At 47.5% G+C, this 25218-nt stretch overlaps 1 protein-coding gene across 2 annotated transcripts in view; it reads left to right on the top strand.

Annotated features, from left to right (window-relative positions):
* HAUS8 (HAUS augmin like complex subunit 8) overlaps positions 1 to 25218 on the top strand; it is a 132981-nt gene that overhangs the window by 104330 nt on the left and 3433 nt on the right. For both annotated transcript variants that reach the window (XM_088478564.1, XM_088478563.1), the window contains one exon: positions 3 to 144. In XM_088478564.1, the coding sequence (XP_088334690.1) occupies positions 3 to 144 (142 nt within the window). The remainder of the gene's footprint in view (positions 1 to 2; positions 145 to 25218) is intronic.

The following is a 25218-nucleotide window of genomic DNA, read 5'->3' on the forward strand; positions in this document are numbered from 1 at the left end:
AGAGGAGATTCAGAAACCTCTAAATGCCACTAAATGTCTTCTTGAAGAAACTATGTCTTGCTCAGTTGATGAAAATGTAGACCTGTGCAGCACAATCAAGAATTTGCAAGACATTGTGCTCAAGACAGATGGAGAACTTTCACGGTATGTAAAGAAGTTATGTGTGAAAAGGACATTTAAATTCTTCATGCAAAATTGTTTGCCATAAAAGCTAAATGTAACTTATAGGTCAGATAGACATTAAATATCTTGGGTTCTGTGAAGGGTAAGATGCAAGGCCGGATTAAGGTCTGTGGGGGGCCCTGGGCAACAAACGTGTGGGGGCCCCTATCAATAAAAGTTTAATATATATATATATATATATATGTGTATGTATGTGTTTCCTCTAGTCCAACGCCCTAGAGAAAGAGCACATCTAGGCATGCGTGCCCAAAAAGGAGGCGTGGCCAATGAAAAGGGGGAATGTCTTTAAGACGCATGCCTTTTTAGTCACTCTTGGGGGCGTTCCGGGCTGCCCCCAAGTGCTGCTTTCTGTGTGAATGCATGCGCCCGGCATGCATTCACCAGCAGTTTTCCCCACCTGAGGGACACTTCGACCCGCGGGTGGGGACGGCACCTGCAGGCTGTTTGAGCGGGACGCCGCACCGGAGGGCAGGGTGCTTTTTGCCTTTTAGAAATAGGGCAGGGTGCGGCGCCCTGCTAAAACAGCCTAGCGGGACTGCTATATTATATATGTATGTGTGTATATATATATATATATATATATACACACACACACACACACACACACACACACACACACTCAGGTGCATAAATATTAGGACATTGACAGAATTTTCATATTTTGGCTGCTATTCACCTCCACAATGGCTTTGAAATGAAACAAACAAGATGTGCTTTAACTGCAGACTTTCAGATTTAATTTGAGGGTAATTACATCCAAATCAGGTGAACGGTGTAGGAATTACAACGGTTTCTATAGGTGCCTCCCACTTTTTAAGGGGCCAAAAGTAATGGGACTATCAACTCAAAAGCTATTTCATGGACAGGTGTGGGCTATTCCCTCGTTATTTCATTATCAATTAAGCAGGTAAAAGGTCTGGAGTTGATTCTAGGTGTGACATTTGCATTTGGAATCAGTTGCTGTCGACTCTCAATATGAGATCCGAAGAGCTGTCACTATCAGTGAAGCAAGCCATCATTAGGCTGAAAAATCAAAACAAACCCATCAAAGAGATAGCAAAAACATTAGTTGTGGCCAAATCAACTGTTTGGAACATTCTTAAAAAGAAAAAACGCACCAGAGAGCTCAGCAACACCAAAAGACCCGGAAGACCACGGAAAACAACTGTGGTGGATGACAGAAGAATTATTTCCCTGGTGAAGAAAAACCCCTATACAACAGTTGGCCAAATCAAGAACACTCTCCAAGAGGTAGGTGTATATGTGTCAAAGTCAACAATCGAGAAGACTTCACAAGAGTGAATATAGAGGGTTCACCACAAGATGTAAACCATTGGTGAGCCACAAAAACAGGAAGACCAGATTCCAGTTTGCCAAACAACATCCAAAAAAGCCATTACAGTTTTGGAACAACATCCTATGGACAAATGAGACAAAGATCAACTTGTACCAGAGTGATGGGAAGAGAAGAGTATGGAGAAGGAAAGGAACTGCTCATGATCCAAAACATACCACCTCATCAGTGAAGCATGGTGGTGGTAGTGTCATGGCGTGGGCATGTTTGGCTGCTAATGGAACTGGTTCCCTTGTATTTATTGATGATGTGACTGCTGACAAAAGCAGCAGAATGAATTCTGAAGTGTTTCAGGCAATATTATATGCTCATATTCAGTCAAATGCTTCAGAACTCATTGGACGGCGCTTCACAGTGCAGATGGACAATGATCCGAAGCATACTGCTAAAGCAACCAAAGAGTTTTTAAGACTAAAAAGTGGAATGTTATGCAATGGCCAAGTCAATCCCCTGACCTGAATCTGATTGAGCATGCATTTCACTTGATGAAGACAAAACTGAAGGGAAAATGCCCCAAGAACAAGCAGGAACTGAAGACATTTGCAGTAGAGGCCTGGCAGAGCATCACCAGTGATTAAACCCATTGTCTGGTGATGTCTATGCGTTCCAGACTTCAGGCTGTAATTGCCTGCAAAGGATTTGCAACAAAGTATTAAAAAGTGAAAGTTAGATTTAGGATTGTTTAGTTTGTCCCATTACTTTTGGCCCCTTAAAAAGTGGGAGGCACATATAGAAACCGTTGTAATTCCTACACCGTTCACCTGATTTGGATGTAATTACCCTCAAATTAAATCTGAAAGTCTGCAGTTAAAGCACATCTTGTTTGTTTCATTTCAAAGCCATTGAGGTGGTGAATAGAAGCCAAAATATGAAAATTATGTCAATGTCCCAATTTTTATGCACCTGACTGTATATACAGTATATACACAGATAAACATATACATTGCTGCTTACCTCCCTAGTTTCAGAGGCAGCAGCAGTAGTGTTGGAGGACCAGAGTGATTAGCGGGTCCTTAAAATGGGGGCGGAGCCGAACACCAGGAGGGGCTTAATCGCGGGTCGCTGCTGGCGGCTCCTTTAGAAGAAAAAAAAGTGTTCATAGGGGGATGTGGCAAGGAACAGCGTGTGGGGACCCCATAAGTGTGGGGACCCCGGGACGACCGCCCCTGTCTCCCTGCCTTTAATCCGGCCGTGGTAAGATGCTCCAAAAGAAGCCTCCAACAATAGGCATATGCTTAAAAATGTAGTATTCCACATGAAACCATTTTATGTATCTGGCTTGGTTACTGACATTGCCACAGAGTGGTAGAGACACCATCATCCTTATTTTGACACTGATCTAAATAAACATCTTACCAAGCACATTCTTTTAAGAGGAGAACGCCATGATTTGCATTATATATCAGTGCCAACAAGGAGAAGTAGTAATCTTCCATAGCTTGCTTCCAATCACTATCTTATTCATTTCATCAGTAAAAGCCTAGAGCTTTGTAGAAAATTCTGCATTCCTACATAATATACTTTTTTATAATAAGAACATAATAAAAATATAACTACCAGTTGCTTATGTAACTACGATTGTGAGTTTTATTAACAAACTGTTTACAGAAGTAATTTAAATTATACTTGAATCATTAATTGTATCCAGTCAGACCAGGTGGCTGTGTTATCTTGAGTATGCAATTCATTTGCTAAATTCTTCTTCCCAGATCTGGCCTAAAGCCAGCCTTCTGGCTTTAGGCCAGAAGGCTGGCTTTAATGAAAGCTCTAGGTACACCTGCGTATGGCACATAAAGGTCACTCTTGCCTAATCTGGTCATCTGTACCTTTCCACGGCAGCTATTCCATATTTTATGTGAGTTTATGAAAGTTTTAATTATATAAAGGGATATATAAATATCCCTTTCTGCAACAGCGTCCATGGAAATGCTATTATCTTGCTCAGAAGAAAGGTGATTGAAAGTAATGCTTACCCTCTTGTTTATACTGTATTAATGCATTAAACCTACCTAATCAGCTTTTCAAGTATTAAAGTAAAGCAGTAGATACAAGTTCAGTCTACTGTCTAGGCTACCAGAATATTTGATAGGATTAAGAATTAACTATGTTTATTGCTTTGTTTCAAGTAATCCTGTATTTATGCCATGAGGCACCCAAGTGTACCATAGGAGTGATTCTGGGAAGCCGGGGTGCAGTAGGAAGTTGAACATTTAGCATATTAGTGCTATGAATGCCGTTTAGTCGCTATGAAAAATTGTGTGGTTCCAAAGCACAAAAAGTGATTTTAGGTAAAAAAAAAATAAATAAAAAATAACGCGATAGAAGTTTAACAATTTAGAGTAACAAGCTTAAAATATACAATAAGTACAACCAATACATGCGCACTGGATCCAATATACAGTCATTCAGTCCTGAAGCCTGTGGTCACAAAATGAAGATGACTGAACACTGGACTCAGTACACAGGTATATATACAATTCAGTTTACATTGGAAACAAAGGACACAGTTGGCAGGTTTTCATAGGTCCCGGCTTCAAACCAGTCTGGTCATTGGTCAGTTCATACGGTATCATCAGGGGTATGGGTCAGTTCTCCAACAGTCTCTATTGTGCGTTTTCCCGCCGAAGAACGAATTTAAACTGACTACAAAACTACATACAGAAAATGGCATTCTAATCAGTTGCTCCCTATCATCCATAACTAGAGTACGCACGGTGCGATCTCTTTGCCGATAGAAATGGATGTCTGCAAATAAACAGGGATCTAGTATGATACCAAACATGACATGTTCACTGTATTCTGAACCTTAGATCTCTTATAAATACATCTTACATCGTCATTATTAATAATTATAAATAACTCTAGCTATTAACTATAATGTGTGGGAACCATTTCATAAGTGTGTGTATGCGTTCGCGTGTAATTGTGTTAAAAACGCACCAGCACGTAGTATCGTGCCAGTCGCATGCTATTAGACAAGGGACGATAGTGTCGACCGATAATTGTAAATAAACGATCCCATCCAATTATCTGACTAAAAATCAGCTGTAAGTTCTCTGCCCAAGAGCTCAATTACTGTAGTTGCAGACCAACATTTCCTTCTCACAGGTTTCTGAATATTATGATTTAAGTCTTGCTGCACTCTAATTGAATACTTGTAGTTTTAAAAAAAAAATCCCAAATTTTCTTCCCCTTTGAAAGTTTAAATGTAAATCTTCATTTTGAAATGTCCTTCTCAGTGTCTACTGAAGCTGTCCATTTATCATAGCTGCACACAGGTGCTCTGTACCAAGAGTATTCAACATGCGGCCCTACAGCTGCTCTGGAACTACGCATCCCAGTATGTCCTGCCACAGTTTTGCCTTTGGGGCATGCTAAAACTGTGGCAGGGTATGCTGGAATGTGTAGTTCCACGGCAGCTGGACGGTTGAAAACCCCTTCTCTATAGGCTATGGGTTGGATGTTGTGTCTTCATGGATGTCTGTAAGTTTGGTTATGACCAGTCTGGCACTGCAAGAGCACATTCACTGGTTTGAAATTGTTCGACAAAGACCACTGCATTAGTGAGTGTAAAATAAAAATGTGTTTACCTCTTGTTGTGTAGATTGAAGCCATTAACTACTTGCCTGGCATGGTCGCAACAGTTGCGACCACACCAGGCTGGGCTTTAAATGACAGGGTCGTAATGGTTCCGACCAGTCAGAAACGCCCACTAGGCAGCTGCAGGAAGCTAATCTTCCCGCAGCCAAATATATCGGAGAGCCCTCCTGGTCCTTCTACACCCACGGCTCCCCCTCATTTGTGTCCCGATCGCTGCTGGCCACAGTGATGAGACACCCGGCATCATCCCCCTCACAGCGCAGCTGCAAGGACAGCTGTGACTTACATAGAAGCACAGCCGCTGCTCCTTGTATACGCGGCTGCTGTTGTGTCCCAAACACTGTGGCCAGCAGTGATCGGGAAGCTGATTTAAAAAAAATCCAGCAGCTGTGGCTGCTAGTAGTCGCCACGGCTGCTGCACTAAGTCAAGCCACCGACACACCACTCACAGCATTGCTGCCTTCAGTGAGAGGAGCCGCAGCAGCATATCTCCGACTCCAAGCATCCGCCGCGGCTGTTTCCTGCTCCCGGGACCTCCCGACCCTTCCGCTCGCTTCACAGTGCTGCTGTATTTGCACTAGAAGCAGACAGCAGGGTTGTCAGTGCCGCATCTGCCCTTTATGTGCCCGATCACTGCTGGCAACAGTGATCGGTCAGTGTATATATATATATATATATATATATATATATAATATATACATACACAAATCAAAATACCGGCACTCCACTGTAACAGGTAAGCAAAATGCCCAGCTGCCCTCCTAAAGGTTAATGAATAACCTTATGCAGACAACTGAATGGGGTACAATGGCGGCACTCACGAGTCCTTTAAGAGAAGAATCAGTCTGACAAGCTGTGTCAATCCTTGTTCAACACTTCGGTCTCATAGACCTTTATCAAGGACCCGTGAGTGCCGCCATTGTACCCCTTTCTGTTGTGTATATATATATATATTCACATATATAAATATATATGTTATCGTGCCCTTATATTAAGGCTGAATAGGAAATCTCCATAGAGAATTCCGAAAGAGGGGGGGGGGGGGGCGCAGAGTGTTTAAGGGGCTACACGTCAAAAGCTATTGGAGGTACCGGGCTGAAATTTGGCACGGGTGGCTATAACTGTCGCTCTGCTGCATGCCAAATTTCAGGGCAAAATATTGAAAAATTTGGATTTTGGAGGAATCTATAGTTCCAACTGTCAGTTTTTTCTGACGCTCTGAGTTCGGACCACTTTTCTGCTGTTCTCTATGGGGGATTTTTGGGAAGGCATAACTCAGGGTAGGGGGTGAATTTAGACTTGGGGTTTGTTTTATTAGGTAGCTATTGTTCCAGGATAGGGCCTTTTGGGGTTCAGGTATTTGAGAAAGTTACAGTTTTTGAACTATTACCTCACAAATCCACCATTATAGAGATAGGAAATTTATATTCCTTGCGCAGCCTCAGTAGGAGCCTCCAGCAGGTGTAGTCATTGTGGCTTCACTTTGGTGCAGTAAGATGGCTGCCTTTTGCGGGCAGTAGCGAAGGTCGGGACCGGGAGGAAGAATGCCGGCGTTAACTGCGGCAGATACCCAGGGGGGGCGGGGGGTAGCCGGCGTCAGCTGTGGCCAGGGCCCACGGGCATTAGCGGCGGCAGTGCGGGCGGCAGGACCTGGGGGAAGTAGCAGCATACAGATGCAGGCTTGGATCTGATAGATCCTTGATACTTGCATCTGTGTTTATATAAACAAACACAGAAGCAGGGACGGGTCAGTGAGACCTGTCTGTGCGTCAGTGTTTAATTTAAAAAAAAAACCTGTGTTAAAAAAAAAATGGAGGGACCCCCTCCCCAAAAACAACAGCCAGCATTGTGCTTTGGAGCCCCAGTACTGATCGTGCTAAATACAGGGGACAAATGACGTAGGGGGCCCCCGTATGAAGCACAACCAGCACCAGGCTTTTCAGAAACAGTCCTGGTTGCCAATATACGGGGGACAAATGACGTAGGGGTCCCCCTGTATTCAGCGCAACCAGCACTGGGCTCTGAGCCGGCCCTGGTTCTGGAAATACAGGGTGAAAAAATGCGTAGGGTACCCCTGTATTTACCAGAACCAGCAACGGACCCTTTCTAGCGGGAGGGGGTGATGCCACAGCCAGGGGAGACTGCTAGTTATCCCAGGCCGGGGATCACTGGGGACCCCCACAATAAAGGGGTCCCCCTCCTCAGGACACCCCAGGCTGATAGCCCGGGCTATCCCCGGCACCCTTGGGCAGTGGGTGCTGGGTTGATTGTGTAATGTGTGGTGCAAGTAAAGAGTTAAAATATTGGCTTTTGCTGTGGAACTACAGTTCCCAGCAAGCTTCCCCTACATGCTGGTACTTGGAGAACCAGAAGTATCAGCATACAGGGCAATTACGGGCCTGCTGGTACCTGTAGTTCCACAGCAAAAGCAATATTAAAAAAAACACAGAACACACCGTAGAAAAGTAAAATTTAATTAAAACATACATGCACACACACATGTACTCACACATGCATACACACTGTTGAAGCTGGATAATTGGCTGAGGCAAGATCAGTTTAAAATTGAATTGCAGCGACGCCATCTTGCGATGGCCGCAAGACGCCATCTTGGAAATGAAATCGCAAGACGCCATTTTGCGAATGGTCGCCCAAGCGCCATTTTAGATAAACTCACACTTAAGTACATGTGGCGATATTACTATTAGCATCATGCGACTGCAGCTTTCACCATTTCTCATACACACATTAATACGCACAATTGCGCTGTTAACTAGTCGCATATTAGCGAATGCATAAGATCCTGTATGAAAATGCTGAATATTAGCTTCACGCACACGCATCTGCCCTAAGTTAACTAGCATCATTACATCAAATCTCGCATACTCACACATTACATATTCACATACAAGGTTCCATAAGCTTTTAAGATATAAGATTCAAGTATGCTCATTTATTATAATTGCTGTGAAATAAAGATTATTTGGTAACTAAGGTTTTATACGTGACAAGTAAGCCATGTTTGGTATTGTACTGATGCGTACTCTTTCAACAGTATTCCGATAACATCGATGTACAGATCGCAACATGCATTCTCAATTTATGGACCGCAGAGACTTCAAGCAACAAATGTACATTATATGACCAACTGTTAGGATTAGCATGAGGCGGGAAACCAGAGACCACCAGTTGTTAGAGGCTGGACTGTGTCTATTTGAACCAACCTGTTAGATGCCTTGTAACATATGCCCTCTCCTTTAGGACCAATGGTATTAGCAACAAACTTCTCTATTGCGTTGTCTATTTCTGGGGGGGTATAAATATGTGTGCTCTGACCCTGGGTTTCTAGTCTGAATGCTGATTGACAGGGGTTTCTTGCTGATGCCTACATCTGGTCCAGAGCGCAGCGTATGTATAACTGTACTTGGGTCTGTATAATTCCTTTGCGCTAAATTGTACTTAGATCATAACGTGTAACTGACTTTACTTTTACTTGAATAATACTTTGTGCTTTGGAACCACAAGTTCTAGGTCTGGAGTCTTTATTTACTGTATAACTGCGTACGCAAAATAGCGTCATCCTTAGAGGTTTATAGGCAGGATATCAGAAGGTATAGGCAGGAGTGTATAGAGGTTCTAAAGCAGTATCGTTAACACTATCTCACATACCTAGTATCCCTGAAGCCAATCTGTCCTCTTCTCCAGTAGATAATCCTATGGATTACCTGTAATAAAAAATCCATATTCACCTCCTCCTATGCGTGGATCTGTCCTCTTCAGGCAATCCAGGGTCTTGGGAAAAAAAAAAACCTGAGCCCTCGTACATTAGTAGTGTCCTCTAAGGACACTACTACCCGAATGACAGCTCCGCTGCGGGATTTCAGTCCAGAAATCCCGCAGCGGAGTGCTCATTGGCTGAGAGAGGCGAGCCTTCCAACTTTTCAAAAATGGTGCCTCAGAGCCATTTTTGAAATTCAAAGATGGTCGCCACGAGCCAATCACGGCTCATGACGTCATTGCGCCGTCCCCTCGGCTGGTTTATATACGCCCAGCACGAGGCGCCGTCCAGTTAATTGTCGGCCGGGTAGCTGGAGAGAAGACCAGCTGAAGCAAGAAGACGCCGCGGAAGCCCTGGGTGGGCGGCAGCCATGCAAAAGAGCGTACTGGCCGCCGCCCTCCAGGTGAAGACGCCGTGGAAGTCCTGGGGGAAGCGGCAGCTATGAAAAAGAGCTTAAAGGCTGCCGCTCCCCTAGGTGAACGTGCAGAGAAATAAAATACTTTTAAATATTGTCTCTTTGTTTTATTTTAATATTTCTTTTGCAGGGGTACTTAATGTACCAGCATGCCCTTACTGCCCCGCCTGCTGGTACATGTGGTTCTCCAAGTGCCAGTATGCGGGGATGCCTGCTGGGACCTGTAGTACTACTGCAAAGAGAATATTTATATTTTCATATGCACCACACTACACAATCAACCCAGCACCAACCACCCAGGGGTGCTGGGGATAGCTCTGGCTATCAACCTGGGCCTGGGGTGCCCTGAGGAGGGGGACCCCTTTATTGGGGGGTTCCCAGTTCCCCAGGGATCCCCGGCCTGGGCTGACTATCAGTTATGGGTGATGCCTCGGCTGAGGGCCCGGTGAAAGGGCTCCCCTGGCTGTGGCATCACACACACACACCCCCCCCCCTTGCTAGAAAGGGTCCGGTGTTGGTTCTGGTAAATACAGGGGCATCCTACTCATTTTTTCCCCCTGTAATTTCGAAACCGGCTCAGCCCACTACTGCTGGTTGCGCTGAATACGGGGGACCCCTACGTCATTTGTCCCCCGTATTTTGGCAACCAGGACTGGTTCTGAAAAGCCTGGTGCTGGGTTGTGCTTCACACGGGGGACCCCTACGTCATTTGTCCACTGTATTTAGCACAACCAGTACTGGGGCTCCAAAGCCCGGAGCTGGTTGTTGTTTTTATGGGAGGGGGCCACGCCATTTTATTTTTTTTTACACAGATTTTTTCTTTAAATTAAACAGAAACACTCGGTATCCTAACCCTCCCTCACCGGTGCCTATCCCTAACCTCCCCCCCTAGTGCCTAGACCTAACCTCCCCGCACCCTAACCTAACCCTCCCCCCTTAGTGCCTAACCTTCCCCTCCCCACAACCTGTCCCTGCTTCTGTTTGTTTATTTAAACACAGATGCAGGGATCACGGGGGGGGGGGGGGGCGGGGACATGTAAAACCGTAAGGTTTTTTTGTCTATGGAATATATATGTGTGTGTGTATACACACACACACATATATATATATATATATATATATACACACATACCTGTCCATCGTTTCGATGTCCTCCAGCTAGCAGGTTTTTTAAAACCACAGTATAAAGTATTTTTTTTCCAAAAATGTCCCCAAAATGGTAAATTTTATTATCACATTATATAATACATAGCTATTTAAATGCGATTTTACATTTTTGTTAATAAATATATATTGAATCAAGTTTAAATAGCTATTGTATACATATATTGCTAATAAAAAAAAAATTTTGGGGGCGTTTTCTGAAAAAAAAAATTGTCAGTTAAGGGATGCATGTGGTCACTAACTATGCACAGATGTACTGTGACATTTAAAAGATGCTCAATTGGCATTAAGGGGCCTAATGTGTGCCAAGAATGCAGTCTTCACATCATTACACCACTACCAGCCTGAACCGTTGATACAAGGGGATGGGCGCAGGGCAGGGGCGTCTTTATAATGGGTGCAGGGTGTGCGGTGGGTCCGGGGGGGGGGCACACAGCTCACCCTGCAGCCATAGTATACTTACCTCTCTGGAGTCCCATGTCGGCACCGGTGTCTGCGCTGTAAATACGGCTGGAAAATGGCCGCCGCGGCCATTTTCCCATTGTATGCGCAGTACAGGGAAAATGGCTGGCCACCGCTGCCATTTTCCAGGCAACCTGCGCATGTGCTATAGACTGTGGGCACACTCTAGTGCCCAGAATCTATAAGTGCGGCGCAGCCGCCCCACTGGAGGAAGGGGCCCGGGACGGAGACTGCTCACGGGTCCCCTCCTCTCTATAAAGGCCCCTAGTACAGGGTGCCAGCATTCGCGATCCCTGTGGTTAGAATCCTGACGCCAACATCCCGACAGGGTTGGAATTCCAACACTTTGTCGGTCGGTATCCTAACCCTCTCTCCCCGGTGCCTATCCCTAACCTCCCCCCCTAGTGCCTAGACCTGACCTCCCTGCAACCTAAACCTAACCCTCCCCCCTTAGTGTCTAACCTTCCCCACCCTACTACTTGCCTTCGGAATGCCGGCGCCGGGATTCTGACTGGTGTTGGGATTCCGGCGCCGGCAATCTGTCCGCCAGAATATCCTCCGTCTGCATTTTAACCGCATCCCAATACAAGGTAGCATGGTTTCATGATGTTTACACCAAATTCTGATCCTACCATCTTTATATTGTAGCAAAATGGAGATTCTTCAAACTGAGCAAAGTTTTTTCCACTTTTCACCTGGCTCGTTTTATAATGTGCCTTATGTAGCCTCAAGCTGGGTATACACTTGCACAATCACACTTTCAATGCAATTTTACTTTTGACTTTACTTACGTTTGGAAGTCCCGAGCTCAGTGCTCATATGTGCGTACACAACTGTACACTCTAATTTGTGATCACTGAAACTCATCTGTCTAAAATATCGGAAGAAAAGATTGTAAAACCGTACACACTCTACAGGTGTTTTTTTGCGTATTTAAATAGGTGGTGAATAAATAGCATTTAGCAGTTGTTTTTTGGGAAATTAACTACTCCCATCAAATTTGGGGTACATAAAAATGGGTGCAAGCATATTTTGAAGTCCCTAGAGTTATTTTTTGAAATTTGTTAAAAATGCACCTGCAGCAACGACCCGCAATGAAGAAAACACCTGCCGCAGACTTGGGGACCCCCCATGTCTATTTTGCTAGTTTTTAATTGGGTCCCCCAAAATGAAAGTACATTTTTTGGTATGTCCTAAGGAATGTTTTTAACATTTTTTGACACAGATTAAATTAAGATTCTAAAGGCTGCAGGCTTTTTTTTTTTCTACTTCAGGGTCCATAGGGTATCCACAGGATACCTTGGGGTATAGGTGATGACGTCAGGCATCGGGCACCATAGAGTTAAGTTTTCAGCCTCCCAGGATGCACTAGGGTCCCCCTCCTATACCCCGCCCCCGAGCCAAGGCCGGAGTCGGATGCACCTGCTAGAGGGGGGCTTAGAAGAGCCCCTGAAGTTTTCTTCTTTGCAGCTGTGGCTGCACATCTGGAAGTACAGCATGGACTGTGTCAGTACTGACGTCCATGCTGTCTTCCCTACACCCCCGCCGGTACCAGAACGCCGGTACCGATCCGGGGATGCTGGTAATCATCTGGGGTCACAGCTAGCGGTGACCCTAGATGTTCTGGGCCATGGCCGGATTTAAGGGGGATTACAGGTAAGCAGAAGGGGTCATGCGGTGGGACCCTGCTGAATATGGCCCTAAGTTTCCAGGCAGGGGGCTCCCTGGAAACTGGCTGCAGCGTGGAGCCAGGTATTAACCTGGGCTTCCACTACCCCTCTGGGACAGCGGACCGCGACAGAGCGGTAGCGCTGCGGCGTCCCAGGGGTTAAATGCATGCCACGGGAGCGCGCTTTCCCTGTCTCACAGCCGGCACCTCCCACGCTTCACACAGTCCTCTCTGCTTACGCCGACTGGCCCTGTGGCAGCGCTCCTCCCCCAGGCCAGCCTCCTCTATGCTCCTCGATTGCCATCTTCAGAACGCATGGTGAACGCTGCTGGAAGCCTATGATCGGAGGCATCGTGGTCTGGGTCCCCCCACATACCTCTCCTCCGCTGTGGTCAGGTCTGTGTATGCAGCGCTGTGTCCTACCAGACTCTATGTAGTTGAGTATAAGCGCTGATAGTGCAGGAATTTGTTTTTCTGTGCATTGTATGTGACTGTGCTAGCGCTGCTGCCTGTACTTTTACCTTCTTACTGTCAGCCTTATCACTGTCCCTGATCTTTCTGCTAAAGCCCTTGCAGTGCGGTGCTGGAGGGTGTTCTCTCGCTATACTAAAAGTATTGGTGAGAGGGGTCACATACGTTCCACCATCATGTCTGAGAGTGACTTTCCTCTCCGGCTTCAGTGTACTACGTGTAAAGTACCTATAGCGGAGGGGGAGGGTAGCGCGGAAGGGCTATGCCGGCAGTGTTTTTTATTGGCGCGGCCAATTACGGTCACAGCACCGGTACAGGAGCCGCCCTGGGCTTGTTTCGCTCAGGCTCTTACAACCTTGGTGGGCCAGTTAGCTCCGCAGCCCGCGTTCTCACAGATGGGATTGTCCCAGCAATCACTGGTGTCGTCACCCATGCAGGGTTTCCCGAAGCAATTGATGGTACCCCGCAGTCTCCCTATTTCCCCTCTCCCGGTCTCTCAGGAGCCGGCGTGGTTAATTCCCTGACTAGTTCTGTACAGCACTTGTCGGATGTGTTGCAAGGGGGGTCTGTGTTGCGGCCACATAAGCGGCCGGTGGCGTCTCTGTCTGCTCCTTATGAGGATGATGAAGTGACGTCTGATGATGGGGAGATTCTGGATCTTTCCGACCAGGAACCTCTCCGTACTAAGGAGGCAGACGCTAGGTCCAAGGTGTATATTCCTGGACTTATTCGGGCAGTCCGCACAGCTTTGGTGATTGAGGACGAAGTTCCTCCGGTGTCTAAATCTAAATATGCCTTTTTTAAGGATGTTAAGGGTGACGCCACAGTGTTTCCTCTTTCGGGTCAGTTGGTGGACCATTTAGAGGAGGCGTGGAAACAGCCTGGCAAACGATACCAGCCGCAGAGGCGTTTGGCGGTGGCTTATCCGTTTGCGGATAATTATTTTGCAAAGTGGGAATCCCCTCCACAGGTGGATTCTCATGTGACACGCCTAGTCCGTAGTGCCACATTACCCATGCCATCCATGTCCTCCCTTAAGGATGCTACGGACTGCAAGGTGGAGATCTGCCTAAAGTCCGTTTATTCCCTTGCGGGGGGGCAGCTAGGCCAGCGATGGCCATTTGCTGGGTTGCCAGAGCTATGGAACGCTGGGCTGATACGTTGGAGGCGTCCTTCGATTCCAACTGTTCGGCTGCACAGACGGAGTTGATCGGCAATCTCCGGGATTCGGCCACTTATATCAACGAGGCGGCCTTGGATATTAGTACCCTGGCGTCTCGAATTTCTTCGGCAGCTGTGGCTGCTCGTCGCACCTTGTGGCTGCGAGGACGCTGATTCCAAAAAGGGCCTGGAAGCATTGCCTTTTAATGGAGAAGTTCTTTTTGGTCCGGACCTGGACAAAATTGTAGCCACGCTGGCAGCAGCCAAATCGGCATGTCTCCCGTCTGCTGCAGTTCCTTCCGGTTCAGGTACATCGGCCTTATAGGGCCCAGGGAAGGCCTAAAGCACAGTCCTTTCCCCGACAGGCTGGCCCCAAAAAATCGTCCAAGCCCCGGAAGCAGGTCTGGAGTACCAGACGTCCGGCCCCTAAGCCAGATGACAAGCCTGCGGCCTGACGGTCCGGGCCTCCCTTTGGGGGATCCCAAAGTGGGAGGCCGCCTGCTGCAATTCGCCCGGTGTTGGTCGGTCACCACGACAGACACTTGGGTTCTCGAGGTGGTCTCCCACGGGTATGCCCTCTCCTTCCGGCACAGACCCCCGTCTTGATTCTTCACCACGGGTCTGCCATCAGACCGGAACAAGGCCACGGAGCTGCGGAAGGTCTTACACACTATGCTCCAGGCTGGAGTTATAGTGCCTGTTCCGTTCTCCCAGAAGGGCCAGGGTTTCTATTCCAATCTCTTTTGGTGCAGAAACCCAATGGGTCGTTTCGTCCGATACTCAACCTCAAAGCTCTCAACAAGTCTTTGCGGGTACCGAAGTTTCGGATGGAGACCCTACGGTCCATCATTCTGGCGCTGGAACCTGGGGACTACATGGTGTCATTGGACATACAGGACGCTTACCTGCATGTCCCTATTCTTTTACGCCATCAGCAGTTCCTCAGGTTTGCAATCTGCAGCGACCACTTTCAGTTCCGGGCGTTACCTTTTGGCCTGGCGACAGCACCACGTGTTTTCACCAAGGTGATGGCGGTCATGGCGGCTTCCCTGCGGCTGCAGGTAGTCCGCATGTTGCCGTACTTGGACGACCGTCTCTTAGTGGCAGGATCTCCGGAGCTCCTTCTACGCCACTTGGACCTGACCATTGCGGTACTGCAACGGCACGGCTGGTTAATAAACTGGCAGAAGTCCACCCTGATCCCGTCTCAGCGGATTCTGCCTTATTGGACTTCGGACAGCAAAGGATCTTTGTGACGGGGGAAAAAGATCTCTGCCTTGCAGTTGAGGGTGCGCAGTTGTCTACAGAGCCGCCGGGTGTCTCTGCACTCGGCGATGAGGTTACTGGGCTCCATGGTGTCGGTATTCGACATGGTGGAATATGCCCAGTTTCACTCCAGACCTCTGCAGCACCTGATCCTGTCCAAATGGAATGGACTGCCTCAGAGTCTAAAGTCCCAGAAGATGGTGCTCACTCCGGAGGTTCGCCTGTCCTTAGCCTGGTGGTTGCAGACGACCCATCTCAACAAGGGTCGTCCGTTCTGGGTGGCGAATTGGGTCCTGTTAACAACGGACGGTCCTCTGCGGTTGCCGCTACGACCGGACCTTCTGTCACAGGGTCCTTGTCTTCACCCGGACCTGACTCGGCTGTCTTAGACGGCATGGCTGTTGAGACGGCCATGTTGAGGTCCAGGGAATTTTCCAGCTCTGTAGTGCGAACCATGCTAAGAGCTCGTAAACCATCTTCCGCGAGAATATACCATCGCGTGTGGCATACGTTCTTCCAGTGGTGTCGACCGAGAGGTTATGCACCGCGGGAGTTTCGTCTGTCTAGAGTACTTGCCTTCCTACAAGCGGGACTAGACCATGGGCTTCGCCTTTCTTCTTTGAAGGTGCAGGTTTCTGCCCTGTCTGTCTGGTTTCATTGTAGGATTGCTACAATCCCTGATGTGCGCACCTTTATGCAAGGCGTTCTGAGAATTCAGCCGCCATTTGTTCCACCTGTGACGCCTTGGGACTTGGCTGTGGTCCTGAGGGCTCTCCAAGGACCGCCGTTTGAACCACTGGGCTCAGTGGATCTTAAATGGCTAACAGCTAAGACTGTTTTCCTTCTGGCCATAGCTTCGGCCAGACGGGTTTCTGATTTAGGGGCTCTCTCGTGTAGACCCTCTTTCTTGATTTTTCATGGGAACAGGGCAGTGCTACGCACTCATCCTGAATTTCTTCCCAAAGTTGTTTCCCAGTTTCATGTTAACGAGGAAATAGTTGTACCGGCTTTTAACTCACCTGGCCTTTCAGTGGGTGAGGCCACTTTGGATGTTTTGCAGGCGTTAAGGACTTATGTTGACCGCACTTCTTCGTTTAGGAAGTCGGACGCCTTGTTTGTCCTCTATGGCTTCCGTAAAAAGGGTTGGCCTGCTTCAAAGCAAACTTTGGCAGCCTGGATCCGTATGGCTTATCTTCATGAAGGCCTGTCTGTTCCTCCTTCTGTGAAGGCTCATTCCACTAGGTCTGTGGGTCCTTCGTGGGCAGCTCGACGTGGTGCCTCTGCAGTCCAGATCTGCAAGGCGGCCACGTGGTCCTCTGTCCATACCTTTGTGAGGTATTACGCGTTTGACACCTTTGCCTCTCAGGATGCTTCCTTCGGGCGGCGGATTCTCCTTTCAGCACAGGAGCGTCCCCACCCTTAAAGGATACTGCTTTGGGACATCCCCAAGGTATCCTGTGGATACCCTATGGACCCTGAAGTAGAAAATATGAGATCTGGTAAGAACTTACCCTTGTTATCTCTATTTCTACGAAGTCCATAGGGTTCCACAGGACTCCCGCCCTGTCGCACCTGTGCTGCAGATGGGCTTTGCTCTGGTCACCGGTTTTTCCGTCTCCCTCTGGTGAGAATGTGATTCTTGTGTGTGTCCAGATCTTTTTTCTCTCTCTTCCTTCTCCTCCTCCGGCCTATGGCTTGGTACGTAACTGAGATGCCTTGGCTCGGGGGCGGGGTATAGGAGGGGGACCCTAGTGCATCCTGGGAGGCTGAAAACTTAACTCTTTGGTGCCCGATGCCTGACGTCATCACCTATACCCCAAGGTATCCTGTGGAACCCTATGGACTTCGTAGAAATAGAGATAACAAGGGTAAGTTCTTACCATATCTCATATTATTCTGCACCCCTAAACCCCATGGTGAAAACTTATCCCCGTTTTTTAACAAAGACTTTTCGCACCAGCCAGCGAAAAAGTCTTTGTAATTGAATATGGGGATAAGTGAAACAGGCGAAGATAACGGGTTTTAGTAGCCTAATTGAATACGGCCCCATAGTTGTATACGTCGGACATATAGGACCATGCCATAATACACCATGTACACAGGCCAAGATGATTACTTGTGATGTATTGTTGGTATAGTGGTATATATCTGAAATATACCACAATAAATTTGGAGAACATAATCTTCAAATTAATTATTACATCATTTTTTAAGTGAAAATAGGTGATGAAAGTGTAGAACAGCTGCAGGGTATTAATAGGTATACAGAATAATGGGAACAGTTACTATGGATTTTACCTTTTATTTTGCACTTTACATAATACATGTAGCTTCTAAATGGAGGTGCACATGGTGTATGCATTTAAATATTTAAGGAGCTTGCTGCAATTCATTTGCACATACCATGCTTCATGACATGTGACATTTTATTGAGAAAAAAACACAAACAATTTTTACATGTGTTGCACAGCGTCACCATCTCAATGCCACATGCACATGTACGATTAAAGGGTGATTTTTGTTTTTTTAATAACACATGGCTGTTTTTCATGTGCTGATGTTGGTACATTTAAATGAGAGCATGTACCAAATCACATGTACATGTCAGATTTAATTATGCACGCCCACCAAGGCGGCGCATGCTGCTGGAGGAGCATTGTCAAGTGTCGGATAAAACATCCGAATGTGCATACACACTACACTTTTTGTCCGATTTTGTACTATCGAATCAGGTGAACATTAAACAGATCATGTTTTCTTAGAAGAAAACTTGTGCAAAGTTGCGTAAAAACTCTTAAGATATTGCATGAACGGGTCAGGAATTGAAAGAACGACCAGACAATTGTATATGTGTCGCCAGCTTCTGTTTACTGTTTTTTCTGACTGGTGGAACTGTGAGGTCTATAGCCCATATACACTTCAGGGTTCAACGTGCTCTGTGTTCAGAAGTGCTCTTCATACCACTATGGTAAATATGGTTTTTAGACTTGGGGTTTTCAATTAGGTGCGAGAATAGCAAAAATCCCGCACCTGCGGGATTTTTCTTGCAGGTGCTTTGATTTTTTTTTTTTTTTATATAGTAGCTCTGATTCGTAACTCTAGAGCACAATCAATTTTTCCTAAAAATCCAAATTTCTAGGAAAAATGGTTGAGAATTGCTCTGATCCCTGCGGCCATTCAACTGCAGTCTTGGTGTTCCCTGAGCTGCTCCTCCCTCACCCTCCGCCCCCTCAGAGACGCGCGGCAGCCATTTTAGGCAAGCAGGTCTCCGGAAAACACTGGGTCCAGTCTCCCTGTATTTCTCCTTCATCCACTAGGGGACACTAGATTCTTCAAGACAGTGGGGTATAGACATGTGCTAAGTGGGAGCTGGCACTTTAAATTTTTGTAGTGTGACTAGCTCCTCCCCCTCTATACCCCCCTACAAGCCCAGTCTTAGTTTGTGTCCGAGGGGAGCTGGTTGTGTTGTCACAATTCTCCTCAGAGTTTTTAAATAGTAAGAGCGCTGCTGCGCTGAAACTAAGAATATCTATGAGGAACAGACAGGCAGCAGCTGCACTGCCTGTCTGCATCGATGGAGCTGCCGGGTGGACCCGCTCGCAACTGCATGCAGTTCGCCTGGGGTCCCCGACTTCAGAGACAACTATCTCCATATAAGGGGACCGCATGCCGCTGCTTGCAGCGCGCATAGGTGTCCTCCATTAGTCAGCCGGCAGCGTCGTGAGTATTCCCTGGCTTCCCGTTTAGGAGGGTAGCCAGGTTAACACTAAGGGCGGCATATAACAGCATGCAGGCTGCTCCGATTAGCAGGGCAGCCAAACAGCATAGCGCACTTATAATTCAATTTAAACGCCATCACGGGGGGCGGAGCCTAGCACCGGAGTCCTGCTCCTTCCTCCCAGCGGCCTCAGTGCTTCCCTCGAGGTGTGCTGGCGGCCATTACGCGAAGAGACAGTCTGCTGCATACGAAAAATGCTGGAATATGAAACTGTTAGCCTAACCTGGACTGTACGTAAACATTGGTGGTTTAGGCCGGTCAGGAGAGCATTAAGACAATACTAACAGTGGTTCTTTCCTTCTATGTCTAGCGTTTTCTGGCACTGCTAGGAGCGCTATTAGGGCTAGTGTGGCTCCCTCCTGCCTCTCTGTATCTCAGTTTCTACCTTTTGACCTTTTCACTACACTTTACTATTGTTTGTGTGGGGTCTGTATGTATCATGGCTGGAAGGGGCTCTAAGGCATCTTAAAAGTAATTTACCTGCACAAACTATGATGAAAAGTTTACACAGGGGCAGTCATCTAACTCCCTATTGTGTGACAATTGTGATCCTGAACAACAAGCTCCAGCGATGTTAGATCCGCCGTCTTGGACGGCGCAGTTTGCATCTGTTATGTCCCACCTCTCTGCTGAGCTGGAGGCTTCTCTGAAAGAGAGAGAGGCTTCCAGTCAGCTGCTCTAGAAGAACCAGCATGGGCGGTGTCCTTAGCTAAATCTATGGATGGGATAACAAAAGTCATGGCTCCTTCCCGTGCCATGGCTACGCCACAGGATTCAGGAGTTTCAGAGTGTGGGATTGGACTCTCCTCACCACAGACACAAGTCTGAGAGGTTGGGGGGCAGTGATTCAGACACACCACTTCCAAGGCCGCTGGACATTACAGGAAGCGAGTCTGCTGATAAACATATTGGAATTAAGGGCAGTGTTCTACGCTCTTCAGACAGCAGATCACCTGTTGCGGGGCCGAGCAGTCGAGTCCAGTCGGACAACGCCATGACAGTGGCATACATAAACAGACAAGGCGCCACCAGAAGTTGGGTAGCTATGAATGAAGTAAGCCGAATTCTAATCTGGGCGGAAAAATTTGTGGTGGCAATTTAGACAATCTTCATTCCGAGCGTTGAAAATTGGGAGGCAGACTACCTCAGCCGGCAGGATGTGCATCCAAGGGAATGGGACTACATCCTCAGGTTTTTCAACAGCTTGTCCAATGGTGGGGTCTTCCGCAGGTGGACCTCATGGCATCCAGACAAAGTCATCAACTGCCTCTCTACTGGGCTCGGAAGAGAGACCCAGTGGTTGTGGACGCACTGTCAACGCCATGGCTGTTCCAATTTGTCTGACTGTTCCCATCGTTTCCTCTTCTCCCTCGGATTCTACTACGCATCAAAAGTGAGAGGGCCAAGGTTCTATTAGTGGCTCCGGATTGGCCTCGCAGAGCTTGGTATTCCAACCTTCCACTTCTGCTGATCGACGATCCGTGGCTCCTACCTCTGAGAGAAGATCTCTTACTACAGGGTACTTTAATCTATCCAGACTTAAAGCGGCTACGTTTGACGGCGTGGCTGTTGAAAGGGCCTTCTTAAGACGTAGCGGGATCCCATCCAGGTAATCCCTACTATGCTTCAAGCCCGGAAGGAAATTACTCAAAACGTTACCACCGTATTTGGAAGGCTTATGTTTCATGGTGTGAACGGTGAGGGTCTCCTCCTACAGAATTCAAACTAGCCAGATTTCTGCTTTTTGTGCAAGCAGGTTTCTCGGCCGGACTGCGTATGGGTTCTCTGAAAGTTCAAATCCCAGCTCTATCGTTTTTCTTCCAGAAGAAGCTGGCCTTGATATCGGAGGTACAGACTTTTCTGCAAGGTGTTCTACGGTTACAACCACTCTTTGTTCCTCCTACGGCTCCATGGGATTTGGATCTCGTCCTTTCCTTCTTACAGTCTTCTCTGTTCGAACCTCTGGAGTCTGTGGAGTTAAAATACCTTTCGTGGACGGTAACACCTCAGCCAGGAGAGTGTTGGAACTGGGAGCTCTATCCTGTCGTCCTCCATTCTTGGTATTTCATGCGGATAGAGCGGAACTCCGTACAAGAATGGATTTCCTTCCAAAGGTGGTTTCGGCTTTCCACATCAACCAATTTATTGTGGTACCTGTTCTTCCACAGGATTCACCTTCCTCAAGATCCTTCGATGTTGTTGAGGCTATTCGGATCTATGTGGAGAGGACTGCAGCCATATGTAAAACAGACGCTCTTTTTGTTTTGTATGATGCTTCTCGTCCTGGTTGGCCAGCTTCCAAACAGTTGCTGGCTCGCTGGATTCGTCTGACCATCAGACAAGCGTATGTGGCCTCGCCTAGGGAGCTGCCTCCTTCTATTACAGCGAATTCCACTCGCTCAGTGGGCTCCTCTTGGGCGGCTGCTCGCGGGGTGTCCATGGAGTTTACTTGGTCTGGCCGGCATACCTTTATCCGTTTTTATAGATTTGACACGTTTGCGGCCTCTGCAAAGCAGTATGGCCAGTCTGTTTTGCAGGGTTCTCGGAGTTCTCCCGTCCGTGATGTGAGCTCTGGGACGTCCCTTTATCCGATTCCATAGGGGACACTGGATGCCCACCCTGCACTGTTCCTTCCTGCCGTGGTTGTGGTCATTGGGCCTGTAGGGGGGTATTGAGGGGGAGGAGCTAGTCACACTACAAAAAGTGCCAGCTCTCCCTTAGCACACGTCTATACCCCACTGTCTTGAAGCCTCCACTGTCCCCTATGGAATCGGAGAAAGGGATTTATCGGTAAATACCAAAATTCTGTTTCCTCTCCCACAGGCCAGATTATACAGCACTATATCTTACCAGCCACTCTGGTCTGTGTAGTTGATTTTAGTACCCATTGCAGACATGTAATGTTTTCTTCTGCGTTTGTATGTGACTTGTGCTAGCGCTAATATCTATTTTCTATACTGTCAGTTTATACCTGTCCCTTTTTTTCTACTATACCCTGACATACTTAAGGTATTGGGGGTTCATTGTACCTCACATCTGCTATGTAAGTGTGAGGATTATCACATACTATATAGTGCGGTTGCACACTACACTGTGCCATATATAGCCCGGTTGCACACTACATTGTGCCATATTACACATACTGCAAGGTGTTCATTGCACTGTATCATACTGTGTATTCTATTCTTGTGACTATGTCTGGCAGAGGAAAGAATAACAAGCAGCCTGATGCTGCTGCTCCTACTCTGATAACTTGTAAGTCCTGCTCTGCGGGCTTAGCCACAGAGGATTAATTGTATTAATTGTTACACAGCCCCAGGTCCATCAGCCGTGGTGTCTCTCCCTCAGGACCCACCCTGGGCTGCCTTTTCACAAATGCTGGCAAAACTTGTGGACCAAGTAGCTTTCCTCATGGCAGCTCCACCTATAGGATGGCTACAGCAGGTTACCCCCTGCAAATCCATTGTCTCCCCCATGGATAGACGTACTGTCTACCTCGGTATAGACTTTGGCTAATACCTCTACGTTTTTTCAGCAAATGCTGCAAAAGGATAAACGTTTACCTACTTCGTATGGAAACCCTCCGTTCTATTATCCTAGCTATGAAGCCTGGAGATTTTATGGTATCCTAGACATTCAGGACGCTTACCTACATGTACCTGTAATGTTTTCTCATCAATAATATCTACTCTGCAGCAACATTACGAATTCCAGGCTCTGCCGTTTGGCCTCTCAACGGCCCCTCGGGTCTTTATCAAGATCATGGCAGTTATGGCGGCCTCTCTTCTTCTTCAAGGGATCAGACTGCTCCTGTACTTAAACGATCTCTTGCTGTTGGCAAGCTCCCCAGCGACTCTTCACAGCCATCTGCAGATAACCATTACCTGTCTACAAATGTACGGTTGGCTGACCAACTGGAAAAGTCTTCCCTGACAACCTGTCAAAGCATTGTACGTTTGGGAGCCCTCCTAGAATCTCGAGTTCAGAGAATCTTCCTAACGGACAAGATTTCAGCACTATGGCACAGACTACGCAGACTGCTTCACAGTCGCAGAGTGTCGATTCACTCTGCCATGCAGGCCTTGGGATCAATGGTGTACACCTTCGACATGGTGGAGTTCGCCCAGTTTCACTCCAGGCCCCTCCAATACCTGATCCTCTCCAGGTGGAACGGGCTACCTCATCTGCTCAAATCCCAGGCGATGAGCCTCCCCCCAGAGGTTCGCCTGTCCTTAGCTTGGTGGCTACAGACTTCCCATTTGAACTTGGGTTGTCCCTTTTGGATCCCAGACTGGGCTCTCCTCACCATGGGCGAAAGCTTCCGAGGGTGGGGTGCAATAACCAGCCAGCACTCCTTCCAGGGCTGATGGTCCCCAGATGAGGCAGTGTTACCAATCAACATCCTGGAACTTCGAGCCATCTACAGAACTCTCACTCTGGCTTGGAATATTCTGAAAAACAGGCCAGTACAAGTACAGTCCGACAATGCCACGGCTGTTGCCTACCTCAATCACCAAGGGGGCACTCGAAGTTAGTCAGCAATGACAGAAGTGTCCCGCATTCTCACCTGGGCTGAATGCTATCTCCCAGCCATCTCCGCAGTGTTCATCCCGGCGATTCTCAATTGGGAGGCGGATTTCCGTCATGACGTCCATGCAGGAGAATGGTCTCTACATCCAGAAGTCTTTCAGCTTCTAGTGGACAAATGGAGTCTTCCGGAGGTGGATCTCATGGCCTCCAGACACAACAACAAACTTCCAATTTATGGAGACAGAACAAAGGACCCCGACGCAGCCTTCATACATGCATTGTCGGTGAAATGGAACTTCTATTTAGCATATCTCTTCCCTCCAATATCCCTGCTTCATCGAGTGCTTCGAAAGTTCAGACAGAAGGGAGGCACAGTCATGTTAATAGCTCCGGTCTGGCCCAGACATCACTGGTGCTCCAATCTTCAATGGCTCTTCATAGACGTTCCTCTTCAGCTTCCTCTACAAGTAGACCTGTTGTCTCAGAGTCCATGTCTACATCTGAACCTAGCCCATCTGTCTTTAACGGCTTGGCTCTTAAGACATCCCTCCTAACGGCTAAGGGTTTTTCTAGCTCTGTGGTCCAGAACATGCTAAAAGCACGTAAACCAGCCTCAGACAGGATTTACCACAAAATATGGTATACATATTTCCAATGGTGTGCTCCAAGAAACTATGACCCTCAGGTCTTTAAGGCTTCTAGAATTTTTGCCTTTCTTCAAGCTGGATTGGACCTAGACCTCCGCCTAGCATCTCTGAAAGTGCAGGTCTCCGCTTTGTCTATCTGGTTTCAGCACAGAATTGCTCCTATACCGGATGTTCACACCTTCATGCAGGGTATTCTACAAATACAACCTCCCTTTGTCCCTCCTGTGGCTCCCTGGGATTTGTCAGTGGTGCTCCAAGCACTTCATGAACCTCCATTCGAACCCCTGGAATCAGTGGATATAAAATGGCTCACTGCGTAGACTCTGTTTCCTCTGGCTTTAGCATCTGCCCCTAGGGTATCGGAGTTAGGGGCGCTTTCATGTCGCTCCCCCTTTTTGATATTTCATGAGGACCTGGCTGTTCTTCGAACACGCCCAGGCTTCCTTCCCAAGGTGGTTTCTCGCTTCCACCTGATTGAGAAAATTGTGGTTCCAGCCTTTAATTCACCAGACCTCTCGGCAGGTTAGGACTCTTTGGATGTGGTCCGTGCTCTAAAGATCTACATGCACCGTACTGCTTCCATCCGGAAATCATACTCCCTCTTTGTCCTATATGGATTCCACAAGAAGGGATGGCCAGCTAACAAACAGACTCTGGCCAGATGGATTCGCATGACTATCTCACAGGCTTACACGCAGACGGGCCTTCCTGTGCTGACTACAGTGTCTGCTGATTCTACT

This window comes from Taudactylus pleione, unplaced genomic scaffold, assembly GCF_031769625.1.
Source record: "Taudactylus pleione unplaced genomic scaffold, aTauple2 ptg000214l, whole genome shotgun sequence".
NCBI lineage: Eukaryota > Metazoa > Chordata > Amphibia > Anura > Myobatrachidae > Taudactylus > Taudactylus pleione.